At 43.9% G+C, this 17,896-nt stretch overlaps 1 protein-coding gene across 1 annotated transcript in view; it reads left to right on the forward strand.

The window, feature by feature from the left end:
- Window positions 1-1,200: 1,200 nt before the first annotated feature.
- Window positions 1,201-17,896, forward strand: part of Nedd8 (Nedd8 ubiquitin like modifier) — a 184,789-nt gene continuing 168,093 nt past the window's right edge. The window contains exon 1 of the mRNA XM_068375206.1: window positions 1,201-1,378. Coding sequence (XP_068231307.1) covers window positions 1,205-1,378 — 174 coding nt within the window. The 5' untranslated portion in view covers window positions 1,201-1,204. The remainder of the gene's footprint in view (window positions 1,379-17,896) is intronic.

The raw sequence follows: 17,896 nt of genomic DNA on the forward strand, positions 1-17,896 counted from the left end.
GTAGTTCTGGGTATTGAACGTTTAGTTTTGTTTACAGTTAATATTCTATGAAAATGCCGGCCTTTCCACTCAGTACTTTTTATTGGAATTGTTCGCCGTGGCTGTGGTAACCTCGGAGGTAATTTACTTCTTACCTTTGACAGGTAAACATTACGCACGCGCGAACTTAGGCCTATTAGGCAATTACTAATTTAAGTAATTTAATTCATAAGTTTAATTTTATTATTCATTTTACTTATCATTAACACTAAGTTACTATACTAAGTAGCATTAAGTTATTTACTTTTAATTTATTAAGAAAAATAGGTAAAGCTTCGAGTCAAGCTAACGACCGAACGGCTATTCCCCACAGTCGGACACAAATATTTACGTTAACTGTAATCCTTATAAGGAAACAGTTTTGCTTTCCATTTCTTTTGCAACTCGTACCTCTATAATTTATTTTTGGTTTCTAACAAAACATTGCTGCAGCTCATCAGTTGTAATTGCAGAAAGGATAATTGACCTGGAGGCAGGTGCTCTTGCATGCCTTGTACTGATGCTTAGTGTCTCCTTTAAAGCTCAGGCATGACGTTTTAGGACTATATCGAAATTATACGTTTTAGCTGATCCCTCGCTTACAAAATGTCGTAGTCCAGATTCCCTGTCAGGTTGTGCAAATGACAAGTGAAAATGTTTTTCACATCGACCTGTGGATGCTTTGGTAGCATCAAAATTAAGTCCCAAGGGTGTTGCAACCAACTTTTTAAAAATAAAGCCTTTTCTGGATTTGGTCCATGGATTATGAGCATTGCACGAATGAGTGACATTTTAATTGAAGGTACTTTTTCGTTTCATTGCATGTTTCTCAAAGAAATCTTTTTTTTTTCCATAGTCCACTTTCTATGCTCAAGAAGAAAATAAATTCAACATTAGTCTTATTTATATTACATAGAGTTTCAAATCACATTCTATTCCAAACTTTTTCCATTTAACGGAAGCGTTTGCTAGCAAGAAAAAGATCATGAAATCATAAAACACTCGAATTAAAACTTCACATCTAATCCCTAGTGAATTACAAAAGAGCTGGGCACTTTCCTCGGAAATTTAAGAAGTTTCTAAATTATTATTATTATTATTATTATTATTATTATTATTATTATTATTATTATTATTATTATTATTATTATTATTATTATTATTATTATTATTATTATTCAGAAGAATGACATTTGGTCCTGCTGTACACAAGGGTTGTACTTCAACGGATGACTTTTCCCTCATCGTGATCATCAACTTTACGGAATTTTCCCTGTTACGGTACGACTCCAGCACTCGAACACCCCGGACTTCGTCAAAGTGTAATTATAAGAAATTCAAAATGCTGATCAAAGTCAAGGTAATTTTTACTGTATTTAGTTAAACATATTAAATGTTTAATCTGTTCGTATCATAATTGCCATCATGCATCAGAAATAGCTGTCATCTTGGAATTAATTAAACGGCTTAGACCATCCCATGTCAATACTGTACTTCTTTCACTATCATGTACAATTAACATTATGGTTATGTATACGTATGGTTTGATGATTTTGTTATTTTTACAAAGCTTAATTAGTTGCGTTTAAATTGATAGGACAGTAAAATTGAAAGAGTAGGACGGGAATGGGAGGCACAGGCTGCCCAAGCCTACCTCGAGCTATAGCAGTCTAGATTGCAAAACCAACAATATTAGTAAATGTAGTTTCCCTATTAAGCTTCGGTATGACAATATAATATGTGAAGCACTACATAATGGAAAGGCAATAATTCATAGTTGAAAGATTTGCCCACTTTTTTATTATTTTTGAAAAAAAAAAAAATTGTCTGCCAGTGGGAAATTGCATTACCAGTCAGTTAGTGCCACTGCAGTGGTTGATTGATTGATTGATTTAAAGTTTTCAGGCATCCTGCAGTGGTAGATTGATGATTTTCCAAAAGTGTGTTCCATATGAAATGTAGATTTATTTTTAGAATTACGAACACATGCCAAGCAGTCCTAGTATAGGTAACAATCGTGTCATAGGAATTCGTTTGCCCCTCCTGTGCTAAGGAAACTCCAACGTAGGTAAAATTAATCGGATGGGGTGTATGTATGATAGCGGCCACCTGTATGTATTATTGTGTCTAGCTTAGAATACAACAGTATAAGGGGGTCGCAGGGGGGCCGTTATCCCCCCTTCCCCCCGGTAGGTAAATAGGTAAGGAAACGGCTTGTAGGTTAGGGGGGAAAGAATAATTTAGTTGATGTCCATTTGTACTCAATGCATGAGGAACTGGCCACTGATATACAAAGGCTCCTAAGGGGATTGGGTAGTGTGTAGATAGTCGGATCACTGATCCAAAATACTTGGTTAACGCGCGTAGCGCAATATGTACTTCTTGCCAGAACAGAGGAGAAAAGAAATGATGTGTAATTGTGAGTGAAGTGAGCCAGGGCTGAATGAAAATTAGTAAGTGAATGATTATGGTAATAGTTCTTTGACCAACATACTCTTAGATGCACTTACTAGTGTGGGGCATGACAGACATGGATAGGAAATGATTCTCAGTCTTTATGCAAGGAGCTGGTTTGGCGACCCAACGATCTACACATGTACCATTTTATCGGTACTGTAGTTTTTTGTACCTTACACACTGTTTTTTTTAACAAATTTGACCTTTATTTCTTTCTGAAATAAACTGTCGTAGAAATACAGGAGCTCTTTAAAGAATAACCATAGATTGGGGTCCACAGTGGGAAATTAGGGTACTTGTGTGGAGCAATACGCAAAACGAATGAAATAAGGGAAGTCATCAAATCTAATCGCACCCACCTAACCTTACCCACCTAACCTTACCCAGGGGCTTGGTTCTCCCTACTTACCTATCAACTCTTGGCAGGGGGAAAGTAGAAACAGTAAAATAAGGGACTCTTTAATCTAACCTCACTTTCACCCACCTAACGTAACGTAGGGACTGGGTCCTTCTTACGTAGTCAATGAGGTGGGGGCTTACAACCCTGGCGGTCAACTGAGCTGGTTTTTAAAAAAGTCGGCTGAATTCCAAAATCGCAGTTACAGTATTTGGATGATCTTTAGGTAAAGAAATCAGTCAGGCTCTAGTATTTTTACCGGATCCAAAAGTCAGTACAAAAAGAATGAAGATGATAAGCCTTTTTTATCCACAATGCATTGCAAAAAATAACATAAACAATACTTCGGGTTACTGTTAGGGCTTGGAAAAAATCTGTTGTGTTAACAGTATTCATCAGTAAATATCTACTATGAGATTCAGGGCCTCTGTAACACGGTTTTTTTCACAATAATTTTTTATCTATGAATTTCATAAATATAACGCTTATTCAGAATGCACATTATATCTACACATAAATTTTGACTATATTCTGCATTACGTAGGTTGAATAAATTTGGTACTTATAATGTAAAAGTGACGTTTTTTGAAGACGGGCCAACTTACTCAGAGAAAAGGTTTCGAACGCATTCGTTACGTAACTTATGACGGCATTTCTTCTCTCTTTCTCGATCAATGATTGGCTATACGTAACGAAGGCTATACCTCTGCCAACAATGACACAAAAGTTTGAATAAAAGCAAAGCAGTACACCTTTATGAACTCTGAAACCTCTCCACTGATAATTGTCATAATGAACAAACAACAAAATATGTTAATAAATACAAAAACACTTCGATTATTAGTCTAACTCCCAAAATAAGTTTCCTAAGAAATTACAGTCTACTTTATAGGTCACAATCAGATTGACAAGGTGTAGGGAATAGTTGGTAATTTTCAAAAATGTAGTAGACAAGCTTGATTTGATAACTGCTATATCCAATGTCAAGCAATTTTTATTCATTGTCTATCTACCTACCTATTTACTGTTTAAAAAAAAAAAAAAACCTTCACCAATAATTATCGTCAGATTAATGACTTCATGAGGCTCCACCCACTTTGGCCACGTTATAATTCAGGATAACACAGAAGGCTATCATGGGCATTGTTGGATCAGAAAATTTAAATTCTGGCTATAAAAACTCATTTCTCGAGTAGTTGTAAGAAGTGCTAAATGATCCTCAAGGATCCCAGCAGTTGGCCTAAACTTTTAATTCATGTATACAACTGTTGCGGCACTACTGCTACAGTAGTATTACTACGCTAGTACAGATACCCCACCCACATTTATGTATCGTTCTGCCATTCATAAAGTCCTTGTCATGTTTTTTCACTGTGAAATAAGCGATGGCCTCCTCAGAAATTAAGTTTAACATTAGATGATAGGTTATTTCATTAAGCTGACAAATTATGGCAACTGGGTATGTTATTGCCGATGAAGCTAAAGATAAAGTATGGTATTATTCCTTCATAGCATTATCATCTTTACTACTATTTGTTTTGCTACATGTAATTATTTTAAAGGATAAATGAATTATGTTCACTTTACTTCTATAAACTCCCATTAGATGTACAAATAAAACTCCTAAAACTATTCATGATTTATTTACAAAATGCAGTCATGCCCAAAACATAGCCAACACGGTCGTACGGCCTAAGAAGAAGAAAAGAAATTATATCGGATGATCCGTTGGTCAGATGGAGAGTTTAGCACCAAATTCTTATTTTAACAAAAATAGTTATATAAAGACTGTTTACATACAATCTCTCTCTTTCTCTCTCTCTTGGTGGCATAGTGAATAGTTAATGGAAATGTTCAAACGCCTGAATGACATTACAAGTATTATAATCATGTTACGCTAAATACAAATCAGACCATAAACATTGGATTTAAACTAGAAACTGAATAATTACCTATTCAGGCTATAGTAAATATGGCCACGGGCTTTCTCTTGACTGTATAAAGTTGCAAGTCGTAAGACAAATGCAGTTTTGCAACCACGGGGGCAATTCCAAATCCTGTTAGCCATTCTTGACTGTTATGGGTTTCAGAGCCGATGGAACAAGGTGAATGGGTGTCTGGTGGATGGGCGGGGCAAAATTTTGTCAAAAGGTGTTTACATTGCTTACGTAATTAATGTTTTCGACTCTTGGCTCGTTATCACTGGCCATGGCGTCAGCTAGATCATTTTTACTCTATAAAAATTAAAACTATCGGGTTTAGGTTATTGATAATGCTGACAAAATTTGTGTGTGGTTGTAAAATATACATGTCAACTTTCAGCTACATCCGATGCTTTGATAAGGAGCAAAGTCCAAAAAAAAAAAACTGTGTTACAGATGCCCTGAATCTCATAGTAATCATGTAATTACCTCCGCCAAGCGGCGGAGGTTATGTTTTCGGTTCGGTTTGTTTGTTTGTTTGTTTCTCTGTTTGTCTGTCTGTCTGTGGACAACGTAGAGGCCACATTTCTACACGGAATCACTTCAAACTTGGCCAAGTAGTTCCCCAATGTGTATGGAAGAACTGATTAAATTTTGGTCAAGGTCACCCCAAGGTCAAGGTCACAGGGGTCACTGGTGTCACTATGACATAAGTGGCCATATCATGATTCTAGGACATATGGCGCTCTAGGTCACCTTGGCGGAGGTATGTCCTCTACGAGGACCATGTCCGCGTTCAGGACTTGCTCACTTGTTCCAATAGAATTGAGTAAGTTTTTCATATTACAGTAATCATCTCAAGAAGATATAGTAACTAGATAGAAAAAAATAAATATTCCATGCTGTTTAAAACTAATATGTATGACCCATATTAGGCTAGGCCACATCTCTGATGTACTGTAATAAGATGGGATTAAACTTCTTTTTTCCTATAACTTACCTGACGTGTGTCTGCTGATCTATCCTGTTATTGGTAGTAGGTTGGCCAGGGCACCAGCCACCCGTTGAGATACTACCGCTAGAGAGTTATGGGGTCTTTTGACTGGCCAGACAGTACTACATCGGATCCTCCTCTCTGGTTACGGTTCATTTTCCCTTTGCCTACATACACACTGAATAGTCTGGCATATTCTTTACATATTCTCCTCTATCCTCATACACCTGACAACACAGATTACCAAACAATTCTTCATCACCCAAGAGGTTACTGCACTGTAATTGTTCAGTGCCACTTTCCTCTTGGTAAGGGTAGAAGAGACTCTTTAGCTATGGTAAGCAGCTCTTCTAGGAGAAGGACACTCCAAAATCAAACCACTGTTCTCTAGTCTTGGGTAGTGCCATAGCCTCTGTACCATGGCCTTTCACTGTCTTGGGTTAGAGTTCTCTTGCTTGAGGGTACACTTGAGCACACTCTCCTATCTTATTTCTCTTCCTCTTGTTTTGTTAAAGTTTTTATAGTTTATATAGGAGATATTTATTGTTGTTACTCTTCTTAGAATATTTTATTTTCCTTTTTTCCTTTCCGCACTGAGCTATTTTCCCTGTTGGAGCCCCTGGGCTTATAGCATACTGCTTTTCCAACTAGGGTTGTAGCTTAGTAAGTAATAATAATAATAATAATACAGGTCAAAGGAACTGTAACCTAGGTCACTTTAGCTTTAGGGAGATCTGAAGCCCCCATTTAGGATTCCTTATATGAGGAAGGTGAATAATTTCCCTTGCACTGTTGCTAGTACTGTATATCATAAAATCTCATTTATTCCTACACATATAAAATGTCAACTTTTAATAGAAGTATGACAATTGGTGAAGCTGAGCGGCCATTAAACATTTAACAAGGTAAACATTGCTGCTTGCTGGGTGGAGGGTAAGCCATCCCACCTGTCAGGCAGCTCAGCCCTCACTTTATTTCTCTTTTCCAGTGTTTGTGAATGGTTGTGATATTCACCCCTAAACCAGATGTGCCGCTCTGCCCTAGCAAAGAAGGCCTCAGGTGTGGAGTGTATGAGTATACTGGAGGTGGACCCTCATGTACTTAGTAATTTTTGCCGGGTGTATGACTGGTCGCAGTCTTCCCTTTGTGAGGAGTATAGGAAGTATCCTCTTGTGCTTGATCAAATTTGCAAAGAAGCAGCTCTTTAGCTCTTTTTCTCTTGGGCATGATGCCAGCAATTTCCCTTGAGGTTTCTTCTGAGGCTCTGTCCTCTAGGGAACCCATCCGGGAAAGGGAGACTGCTCTTAACCCTCTTGGAGGGGTTTTGAGAAGGCAGCTGTGTTGTCCTCCCTTAGAGGGGCAATTTCTCTCTCTCTCTCTCTCTCTCTCTCTCTCTCTCTCTCTCTCTCTCTCTCTCTCTCTCTCTCTCTCTCTCTCTCGTTGCCTTTGCTTGGGATTGCTTGCGGACCATTGGCAGCAAATCTTTTGGAGGTGCTGACATCTGCTAGAACCCAGAGATCTGTTGCTGATTCTGCATGTGTTTCCCTGCAGAGGAAGTACTTAAGAATTCCGATCTCATTACGGTTTCCCTGCGAAGGCGCAGTCCGCAATTACAAAACCCAACCTAGAGGGAAAGGTCAAGAGGAGGGTCATGGAGAACACCATCTCTGCTTGGATTTGCAGGGTCATAGACCGTGCATTGAATCCCGACCCTCCTGCTCGTCGACCTAGACATCATGACTTTAGGGGCATTGGAACATCCTTAGTTTTTCAATATTAAACTTAGCCGGTGATTATATAAGCTGCAACTCTGTTGCTCGACAGAAAACTCTACGTTAAAAATCCGCCAGCGATCGCTATGCAGGTAGGGGGTGTACTTCAACAGCGCCATCTGTCGTGCAGGTACTCAGTACTCAATGTAAACACAGAACTCAATTTTCTCTCTGTCGGGCTACCGGCAAGTCCTACTAATTCGCTGTTGCTAACTGGATTTGTTTTCACAACTATTTGGTGAAGTACACTATTCTAGTTTTGAGCTTTCGTTATGCAGGTGTTTTATCTTCATCTCAAAACTTGAACTCGTTTTGGATAGATTTAATTATGGTGACAAAGAGAGTATGGACTTTCTTTCACTTTTAAATGGCCGACCCTTCCCTTAGACGGAAGTGTGTTTAGGTTTTTAGTAATTATCTTATCACGTTATAGATCTATATATTTTATATCTCTCCGCCTTTATTAGGCCTATTCGATTAACTTTCCATTTATTATAAACATATAAAAATAAATTTTAATGTTTTGTTTATATGCGACCTTTCCTGATAGTAGGCGGTCCTAACTTGGAACCGAAGTTAATCAACGTTGAGCCCTTTATATCGTAATTAGCTTTTAAAGAATTTAAAACTTTTTAAATGTAATATTTTATGAAAGAATTTCTTTGATAGTCTTCGTACTGTTTTCAAAGATGAACTAACGTTTAGTTTTTTATGCTACGCAGTTGTTGACGTTCAGGACGTTCAACATGCGCTCTATCGTTACGATAGAGAGAGAGTGTATCACGGTTTCACTTTGCAGTAAGAGTAAATCGATTCTAACGTTTTGTTCATTCTTTCTTAGCTTAAATGTTTTAAATTCTAATTTAAAGGAACTTTTTATTTGAAAAACCTTTCAGTTTTTTCCTTTAGTCAAATAACATGTTTTTTTGACGATATATAATTGGGCTCTTCTCTTAGGTGCGAAATCAAGAGAGAAAGAGATAGAGACGGAGGGAGAGAGAGGATAGAAAACGTTCCGTTCAAGCGGGTAACGTTGTTCTCGTGTTACTCTCGTCCCTAGTCTCTGTACGGGGAGGAAGGATAAAACGTTTTTAGGTTTTTATTCTCGTCCCCAGGCTATGCGCGGTGAGAGATTGAAAACGTAATTATATGAACTAGTGTTTAGTCTCTTTCCCAGCCACTGATTTTTCTTTTTATCTTAAAATATGTTTTCTGTTTTTTGCTGGTATTATGAACTTGCATTATACGACTTATTTCGCAATTACTACCTTTTAATGAAGGGTAAAATTGCGTGTTTCAGGTAGAAATAAGTGCAAAACAGAAAATCGAAGTGATAAAGTGATATGCGCAAAGTGTTACAGTGTTGCGTCCGAGGCGCAAAGTGTTACAGTGTTGCGTCCGAGGGTTCGTCTGTTCGTGCCTGTCGTTCACCTAGTCCGGGACCTCTTGCAAGCTCCCAAGCCCAGGGGAGAAGTAATGTCGAACGACTTATGGGTTCGAGAGGCCTTGACCAACGAACAGACGTTTTTCCCTCTATGGTATCGGGTGTTTCTTACCAAGGTCTCCCCTACCATAAGACGAGAGAGACGTTGTTTCTCCTCGCCATCCGTAGGCTTTTCGCATAAGAAACCTGTCACAAGGTTTCGAAGCCCTTAAGCGAAAGTCAGTCCTTTCAGGACAGGTCCAGCGTCCTGGTTACAGCCATTAGGACAGCTCTGACCCTATGCAGTCATCGGATAACTGCTCGCTGCCTAACAAAAGCGTAACACAGACTCCGAAAGTCTTTTTTTGTAGGCAAAGTGTTGCGGTCACAGACGTTACCCTCGTCTATTACCACAACCATTTCTGTTGATCCTTAAGGGGTTATATGGCAAAACATGCAGTATATGCTTGCCTCCCTTATGGAAGACTATTCTGCCGATTAGTCCGTTGAGTCTAGCCATTTATCTCATCGATATCCTGGCTTTCAGCCAACCTAACGTTCCTTTGTGCTTACTGTTGACGTTGGCGTAGCCTAGTCACGTCAGTCAGGTTGTTTAGGACCACACTCGATGCGGTCTCGTGTGGTTTTCAGCCGCATTTGGACGTTAGGCCACTGGCTGATGCTCCTGTTGACGTTCTAGACGTTCACTAACAATCGGAGTTGACTTGTTTTGACGCTGTGCGTCAACCTCCGCATTCTAGAGTTGTTTTGACTGCTCAGTCTAGGCAGTCAAAGCAGTCTCGAGTGGACGCTGTACGTCCTCACGCACCTGTTGTGGTTGACAGTTCAGTTGTTGACAGTTCACAGACTGTCAAGCAGTTACATGACGTTGCGTTCTGGTCCGCTACTAATGCACCAGTGAGAGAGACAGCTTTTATTGGACAAGGTTCCTGTAGATGAGGAAGTGGTTGTTCTCCCTCCTACTGATATTCCCTTGAGGACTCTGTCAGATGGAGAGGAGCCTTAAGCTGCTTAGCCTCCTATGGACTTTAATTAAATCATGATGATTTTTTTTAAGGATCTTCGTCCGGATCTTGTAACTGCTGCTCCTCGTTCGCCTAAACGTCAGAGCTTACACTAGGCCTAGCTACTTCGAAGCCGTTGTTTTTAAGCTAGTGCTCTTTCGCTCTCCTAGAGAGCGTTACGTTGGCTAGGCGACTGGTTTTTTCACCAGGAGGAGTTTGGGGGATACAGCCTTTGCTTTCCCTTCTTTTAAACTGGTTTATAGAGCGAGAGTCTGATATGACACGAGAGAAGTCTCGGCTTGGGAGTTCATGCCTCTGCCCAGATAGACTTCTCAATTCTGGTAGACTCTCCCTGGCGCCTAGCCAGGAGACGCTCCAAGTTGTTTACAGGTCAACTTCTCAGCTGTTGTCGAGCCTTTGAAGTTTTGCTGTACTATTATGTCACGCATAACAAGGCTTGCAGGGATGGTAAACGGTTCCGCCTCAGTCGCTAACCCCGTCTGTTGCCACACCTGCTCCCGTAGACCCTAAATGGGCTTTGCTGCAAGACATGCAGTCCAAGCTTGCGTCCTTGATAGAGGACTTAAATGCGGAGAAGAACCTTCTGGCCAACAACCTTCCAACCGGTCGGTTGTGCGCCCTGTTGACGCTGAGGTAACCTACTCGCGTCTGCCAGTTGAGGTGGTTCCTCCACCGATGCGACCCAGTGTGGGTTGCCAGCCGCACGCTGACGTTAAGCGACGCTCGGAGGTGGTTGTTGACGTTCAGGACGTTCAACAACCAGCAGAGGTGACTTGTTGTGACGCAGTGCGTCAACCTCAGCAACCCGGTAGGGTGTTGACTGCACAACCCAGACGGTCTAGACAGTTTCGGGTTGACGCTGTGCTTCCTCGCGCACCCATGGTTGTTGACAATTCACAGACTGTGCAGCAGTTCCATGATATTGCGTCCGGCTCCGTCACGCATCCACCAGTGCGACCGGATTCAGCGAGTCAGACGTTGCCCACTCCGTTGCCGTTTCCTCATCAGTTTCGGATGAGGAACCCTCTGATGAGGACGTTGCTGAACAAGACGATCAGCCCCCAGCCCTGCTATCCATCCAGAAGATGCTGAAGAAGGAACGCTGCTCAGTCAGGCTGTGGATGAGTCTGGTAGGGACGCTGTCATCCGTGTATCAATTTGTGTCACTAGGAAGACTACACCTCCGTCCTCTTCTATACCATCTAGCTTTTCACTGGAAAAAGGACAAGACGCTAGAAGCGGTCTCGATCCCGGTTTCCGTAAAGATAAAGTCTTGTCTGACTTGGTGAAAGGACTATATCAACCTAAGAGAGGGTCTTCCCCTGACTGTTCAGACTCCCAACCACGTTCTCTTCTCGGACGCATCGGACGTAGGCTGGGGTGCGACATTAGACGGTCGGGAATGCTCGGGAATATGGAACTCGAGTCAAAGGACAATGCATTTCAACTGCAAGGAGCTACTGGCAGTACGTCTGGCCTGGAAAAGCTTCAGGTCTCTCCTTCAAGGCAAAGTGGTGGAGGTGAACTCGGACAACACCACGGCTTTGGCGTACATCTCCAAGCAAGGAGGGACCTACTCTCTGACGTTGTACGAGATCGCAAGGGACCTCCTCACCTGGTCAAAAGGTCTAGACATATCACTAGTAACGAGGTTCATCCAAGGCAACTTGAATGTCATGGCAGATTGTCTCAGTCGGAAGGGACAAATAATTCCAACAGAATGGACCCTCCACAAGGATGTATGCAAGAGACTTTGGGCCACCTGGGGCCAGCCAACCATAGATCTCTTCGCAACCTCGATGACCATGAGGCTCCCAATATTTTGCTCACCAATCCCAGACCCAGCAGCAGTTCATATAGATGCCTTTCTCCTAGATTGGTCACATCTAGATCTATATGCATTCCCTCCGTTCAAGATTGTCAACAAGGTACTGCAGATGTTTGCCTCTCACGAAGGGACAAGGTTGACGCTAGTTGCTTCCCTCTGGCCCGCGAGAGAATGGTTCACCGAGGTACTTCGATGGCTAGTAGACGTTCCCAGAACACTTCCCCTAAGGGTGGACCTTCTACGTCAGCCACACGTAAGAAGGTACACCAAGGCCTCCACGCTCTTCGTCTGACTGCCTTCAGACTATCGAAAGACTCTCGAGAGCTAGAAGCTTTTCGAAGGAGGCAGCCAGAGCGATTGCTAGAGCAAGGAGAACATCCACCCTTAGAGTCTACCAATCGAAGTGGGAAATCTTCCGAAACTGGTGCAAGTCAGTATCCGTATCCTCGACCAGTACCTCTGTAACTCAAATAGCTGACTTCCTCTTATATCTGAGGAAAGAACGATCTCTTTCAGCTCCCACTATCAAGGGTTACAGAAGCATGTTGGCATCAGTCTTCCGTCACAGAGGCTTAGATCTTTCCAACAATAAAGATCTACAGGACCTCCTTAAGTCTTTTGAGACCACGAAGGAGCGTCGTTTGGTTACACCTGGTTGGAATTTAGACGTGGTACTAAGATTACTTATGTCAGACAGGTTCGAACCGCTACAATCAGCCTCCCTGAAAGATATCACCTTAAAGACTCTTTTCCTGGTATGCTTAGCCACAGCTAAAAGAGTCAGTGAGATTCATGCCTTCAGCAAGAACATCGGATTCTCATCCGAAACGGCTACATGTTCTACAACTTGGTTTTCTAGCCAAAAACGAGCTGCCTTCTCGGCCTTGGCCAATATCGTTCGATATTCCAAATTTATCGTATGGTTGGAAATGAACTAGAAAGAGTCTTATGCCCTGTAAGAGCTCTTAAGTTCTATTTAAAACGAACTAAACCTTTACGAGGCCCGTCTGAAGCTTTATAGTGTTCAGTTAAGAAACCATCTTTGCCTATGTCAAAGAATGCTTTATCCTATTTTATCAGACTGTTAATACGAGAAGCTCATTCCCATCTGAATGAGGAAGACCAAGCTTTGCTGAAGGTAAGGACACACGAAGTTAGAGCTGTCGCAACTTCCGTGGCCTTTAAACAAAATAGATCTCTGCAAGTATAATCGACGCAACCTATTGGAAAAGCAAGTCAGTGTTCGCGTCTTTTTATCTTAAGAATGTCCAGTCTCTTTACGAGAACTGCTACACTCTGGGACCATTCGTAGCAACGAGTGCAGTAGTGGGTGAGGGCTCAACCACTACAATTCCCTAATTCCATAACCTTTTTAATCTTTCTCTTGAAATGTTTTATTATTGTTTTTGGGTTGTCCGGAAGGCTAAGAAGCCTTTCGCATCCTACTTGATTTGGCGGGTGGTCAAAGTCATTTCTTGAGAAGCGCCTAGATTAGAGGTTTTGATGAGGTCCTGTTGTATGGGTTGCAACCCTTGATACTTCAGCTCCTAGGGGTCGCTCAGCATCCTAAGAGGATCGCGAGGCTCCGTAAGGAAGACGTACTTAAAAAGGCAGAGTAATTGTTCAAGTCGACTTCCTTACCAGGTACTTATTTATTTTATGTTTGTTATTTTGAATAACTGCTAAAATGAAATAAAAAATCCTTAGCTCATAATAATGTAAACAATTATTGCTGGTCTCTACCCACTCCCCTGGGTGTGATTCAGCTTATATAATCACCGGCTAAGTTTAATATTGAAAAATGTTATTTTTATAATAAAATAAATTTTTGAATATACTTACCCGGTGATTATATATTAAAGGACCCTCCCTTCCTCCCCAATAGAGACCCAGTGGACCGAGGAGAAAATTGAGTTCTGTGTTTACATTGAGTACTGAGTACCTGCACGACAGATGGCGCTGTTGAAGTACACCCCCTACCTGCATAGCGATCGCTGGCGGATTTTTAACGTAGAGTTTTCTGTCGAGCAACAGAGTTGCAGCTTATATAATCACCGGGTAAGTATATTCAAAAATTTATTTTATTATAAAAATAAAATTTTTAAAAGAAACTGCTCTGTGGTGCAGGTTCTACAAGCTGGTGTATGGAAGCATCTGATGACCTTCACTGCTCACTACCTGCAAGACATGACCCGAACATGGAGACGTTTCTTCATTGGTCCAGTAGTGGCTGCACAACAAGTGTTTTAAAATGCCTCAGGCCCTTGATGGACAAGTAGTAGATGGTTTAGGGCATAGTTTGCCCAGGTTTAGTCTGGGGTGAATGTTAAGAATGACTGGCTTTTTCTTTCGTTTTCCCCTCTCTTGTGGAACAGCCCCCATGGTCCTCTGCAAGCTGGCCTCACCTATCTGCAGGTAATAACCATTTACCTCGTGTAACCAAGTATAGTACTGTATAGAAATAGTTATTGTTACGTCCTCATACCCCTTGCAGGTGAGATGAGTAAAGTCTGTGGTTGATTCTAAGATTACATTTGTCTTGGAAAACTCTTGCCTACACCAGTCACCTTGCTAGTATCATAAGCACCTGTCATCTTAGAAAGTCTTGTGTGCAGGCTACCCCTGCTAACAAGCGGGTTGGCAGTTATACCTCGCTTAAAAGTCTTTATGGCTAGTCTTCCAGCTTCGCTGTAAGTAAATCCCTATGACAAGCTACAGGTTTGTATCATGAATAAAAATATAATTGTTCCGTAACTGAAATACAAACCACGCTATTCAATATGGGTTATTACTTTCGGCGTAGCTGAAATGATGAGCCATTAGAATTTTAATGAGGGTAGCGGGGGTTAGGGAGGGTAGCCTGCTCCCCCCCCCCCTCACACACACCTGTGCTGAGCTCACTTTGCTCTCGGCTCGGGTGGTAGTCGGACGTGTCCGCTCTCACCCTCGCCTCTTTGACAGCCATTAATGCTTGTGATGTACGACAACGTCTCTTGCGTAGTGCAAGGCCACCACAGTTCCACTTCGTGGGGAACGACCTCTCCCTCTCTGGTCCGTCGGTCTTCCCTTCAGCATATATCCGTTAACTCGGCCGCCGCAGGGGAATTGTCATCGCCTGGACTCTCTTCATTCATCTACTATCTTCGCTTTTCCTCTTTTCCTACGGGAAACTTGGATTCTCAGCGAAGGGGGTGTGGCCTTTTTTTAGATTGACTACAGTCTCTCTCTACTCGAGGTCGTTCACCTTTACTACGTACTATTACGGAGCTCCTTTCCCGTTGCTGGTTAAGTTGCTATTCCGTTTGTTTGTCTCAATTATTTTTAGTGAAATCTAATTGTATTTTAACTTTTCAGCTTTCTCCGTGGGGAACACTTCCCTTCGGGGGGTCAGTGGTTCTCACTTTTAGTGAATATTCTTAGATAATTTAGATAATTTGTTATAATTCTGGTTTTTTTTATTACAGTTACTCCGCCCCCCTTCTCCCGAGGATGTCATCTGGGAAGGTGGGCGCATACTATATTCTTATTTTATGTTTTTCCCTCGGGGTTCCTCTTCGGAGTTCCTCCCTAGGGAATTTCAGTTAAAATAATTATTTAATTTTATTTTCCCAGTTAACTATGCAATTTTTCTTCGTTCGACTGCAGAGCTATCCTGTTCATGCCTGGGGAATATGCTGTCGCTGCCGTCCCTCAGAGGACGTCGTCATGGGCGTTATCCCTTCTCTTTAAAGTACTCCCGCGACAACATGCTAGCACTTCATATCATCTTAGATCACTAAAGGAGGTTTGCCTCCAGGGGTTGGACAACTTCCCTTCCGAGGGAGGTTTCTTCCCCAGGTGTGAGGTTTTCCCCCTTCAGAGGGAGAACTTCCCATACCTTAATAATTTCATCGCCTTTGACTACTGTTGCTGCTCTTCGGCCAGACTTTTCTCCCCCCTTGCTGAGTTTCTCTTCCTTCAGGGGTGGAGCACAGTCTTGGCAAGTCTCTTCTACGAAGTGTTCACCTCTCTCGTTCGCGAGAAAGGCCACTCATAAAGACTCTTCTTCGGAGGATCGTTCCTGATAAGGTCAGCTTATTGATCCAACGGCCCTATGGGGCGTCACCAAGAGTGTCTTCAGGTCTCTTCTACGAAGTGTCACCTCTCTCGTTCGCGAGAGAGACCACTCATAGAGACTCCTCTTTGGAGGATCGCTACTGATAAGGTCAGCTTGCTGATCCAACGGCCCTAAGGGGCTTCACCACGAGTGTCTTCAAGTCTCTTCTACGAAGGGCACCTCTCTCGTTCGCGGGAGAGGTCTCTCATAGAGACTCCGCCTCGGAGGATCAAGCAGAACTTCCAGTGACCTCTACCTTGTGCTGCAATGTGGTCCTTTGGACTTCGGTCCTGGACTCTAACACGGACCTTTTATGGTCCCATCGGTGGATGCTGGCCCTTCCAAAGGGCACATCCCAGTTCCTGATCGTCCTGGCAGCTGACCTACCGATCTACCAACGCAACCTTGCGCTGCAACAAAGGACTTCGGTCCTGGACTCTGAAGCAGACCTGCTTACGGTCCTCATCGTGGGATGCCCGCCCTTTTTTTTTTAAGGACATATCCCAGTTCCTGATCGTCCTGCCAGCTGACCCTTCAACCTACTGGCACGTAAAGCGCGCGCGCTCGCCGATCTTCTTATGCGCGCGCGCTCGCCGATCTTCTTACGCGCGCAAGTTCCGAGGATCTTCTTACGCGCGCAAGGGCCGACGATCTTCTTACGCGTGCAAGCGCCGACGCTCTTCTTACACGCGCAAGCGCCAACGATCTTCTTACGCGCGCAAGCGCCAACGATCTTCTTACGCGCGCAAGCGCCAACGATCATCCGCGCGCTGGTACCGATGGTTTCCCGCGCTCGCCGATCTTCTTATGCATGCAAATGCCGACGATCTTCTTGTGCGCCCAAGCGCCGACGATCTTACGCGCGCAAGAGCTGACGATCCCCTGCGTGCCCTCCTGCGCGTTCACGCGTAATAGCGCGTAAGCGCTCTCCAGCTTCGCAGTCTCCTGACTCACCTCGCCAGCGCTCTCCTGCTCGTCAGCGCTCTCCTGTGCGCCAGCGCTCTCCTGATCGTCAGCGCCCTCCTGTTCGCCAGCGCTCTCCTGTCGACAGTCAACAACCTCCTGTTCCTGTTGCGCGCCCAACGCGCCAGCGGTCTCCTGAGCGCACAAGATCTCCTGCTCGTCAGCGCGCACCTGCGCATCCTGTTCCTGATATGCGTCCTGCGCGCCAACGCACCCTAGATCTCCGGATCTGGACGCGGGCAAGGACCTGACTCCTCCTCGCCCACGCGTTCCTGCTCGTCCTCCTTCACCTGCGCAGCAGCGCACACGTTCTCCTGCGCGCACTTCTAGAGTTCCTGCTCGCCAGCGCGCACACGCGCCTTTTCATCCTGAGCCCGTTCGCAAGCGTTCGCCTTTGCGCGTCGCGCCTCCTGATCCTACACAGCAGTCTATGCGTCGACATCCTACGCGCCAGCGATCTCCTGCGTGTCAGCGATCTCCAGCGCGTCAACGATCTCCAGCGCGTCAGCGATCTCTAGCGCGTCAGCGTTCTCCAGAGCTTCGGCGATCTCCTGAGCGCCCGTGCGATCTTTCGTCTGCGCGCAAGCGCTCTCCTACGCGTCAGCGCCACCTTGACCTTGATCGACACAGGTCTCCTACGGCCATCTCGCCCACACGCGGTCGTTCGCCTGCGTGTTCTACGCGCCATCGCTCGCCAACGCGCTGTCGCTCGCCGCCTCGCCATCGCTCGCCCACGCGCCACAGATCTCCAGGACACCATCGATCTCCTGTGCCTTGCCTTTCTCCTGAGTTACAGCGATCGCCTGTGCGCCCGCGCGTTCCCTCGCCCACGCGCCGACGTGTTTCCTCGCCAACGCGCCCACTCGCCAGCACGCCCACGCGCGACTACACGGCCGCGCTCCAGCAGCCCCCCGCGTGCGATTCATTGGATCCTCCTCCGCGCGAGCGCCAGCGTGACCCCCAAAGCGACCCCCGTTCTC

Source organism: Palaemon carinicauda, chromosome 6, assembly GCF_036898095.1.
Source record: "Palaemon carinicauda isolate YSFRI2023 chromosome 6, ASM3689809v2, whole genome shotgun sequence".
NCBI classification, from domain to species: Eukaryota; Metazoa; Arthropoda; class Malacostraca; order Decapoda; family Palaemonidae; genus Palaemon; species Palaemon carinicauda.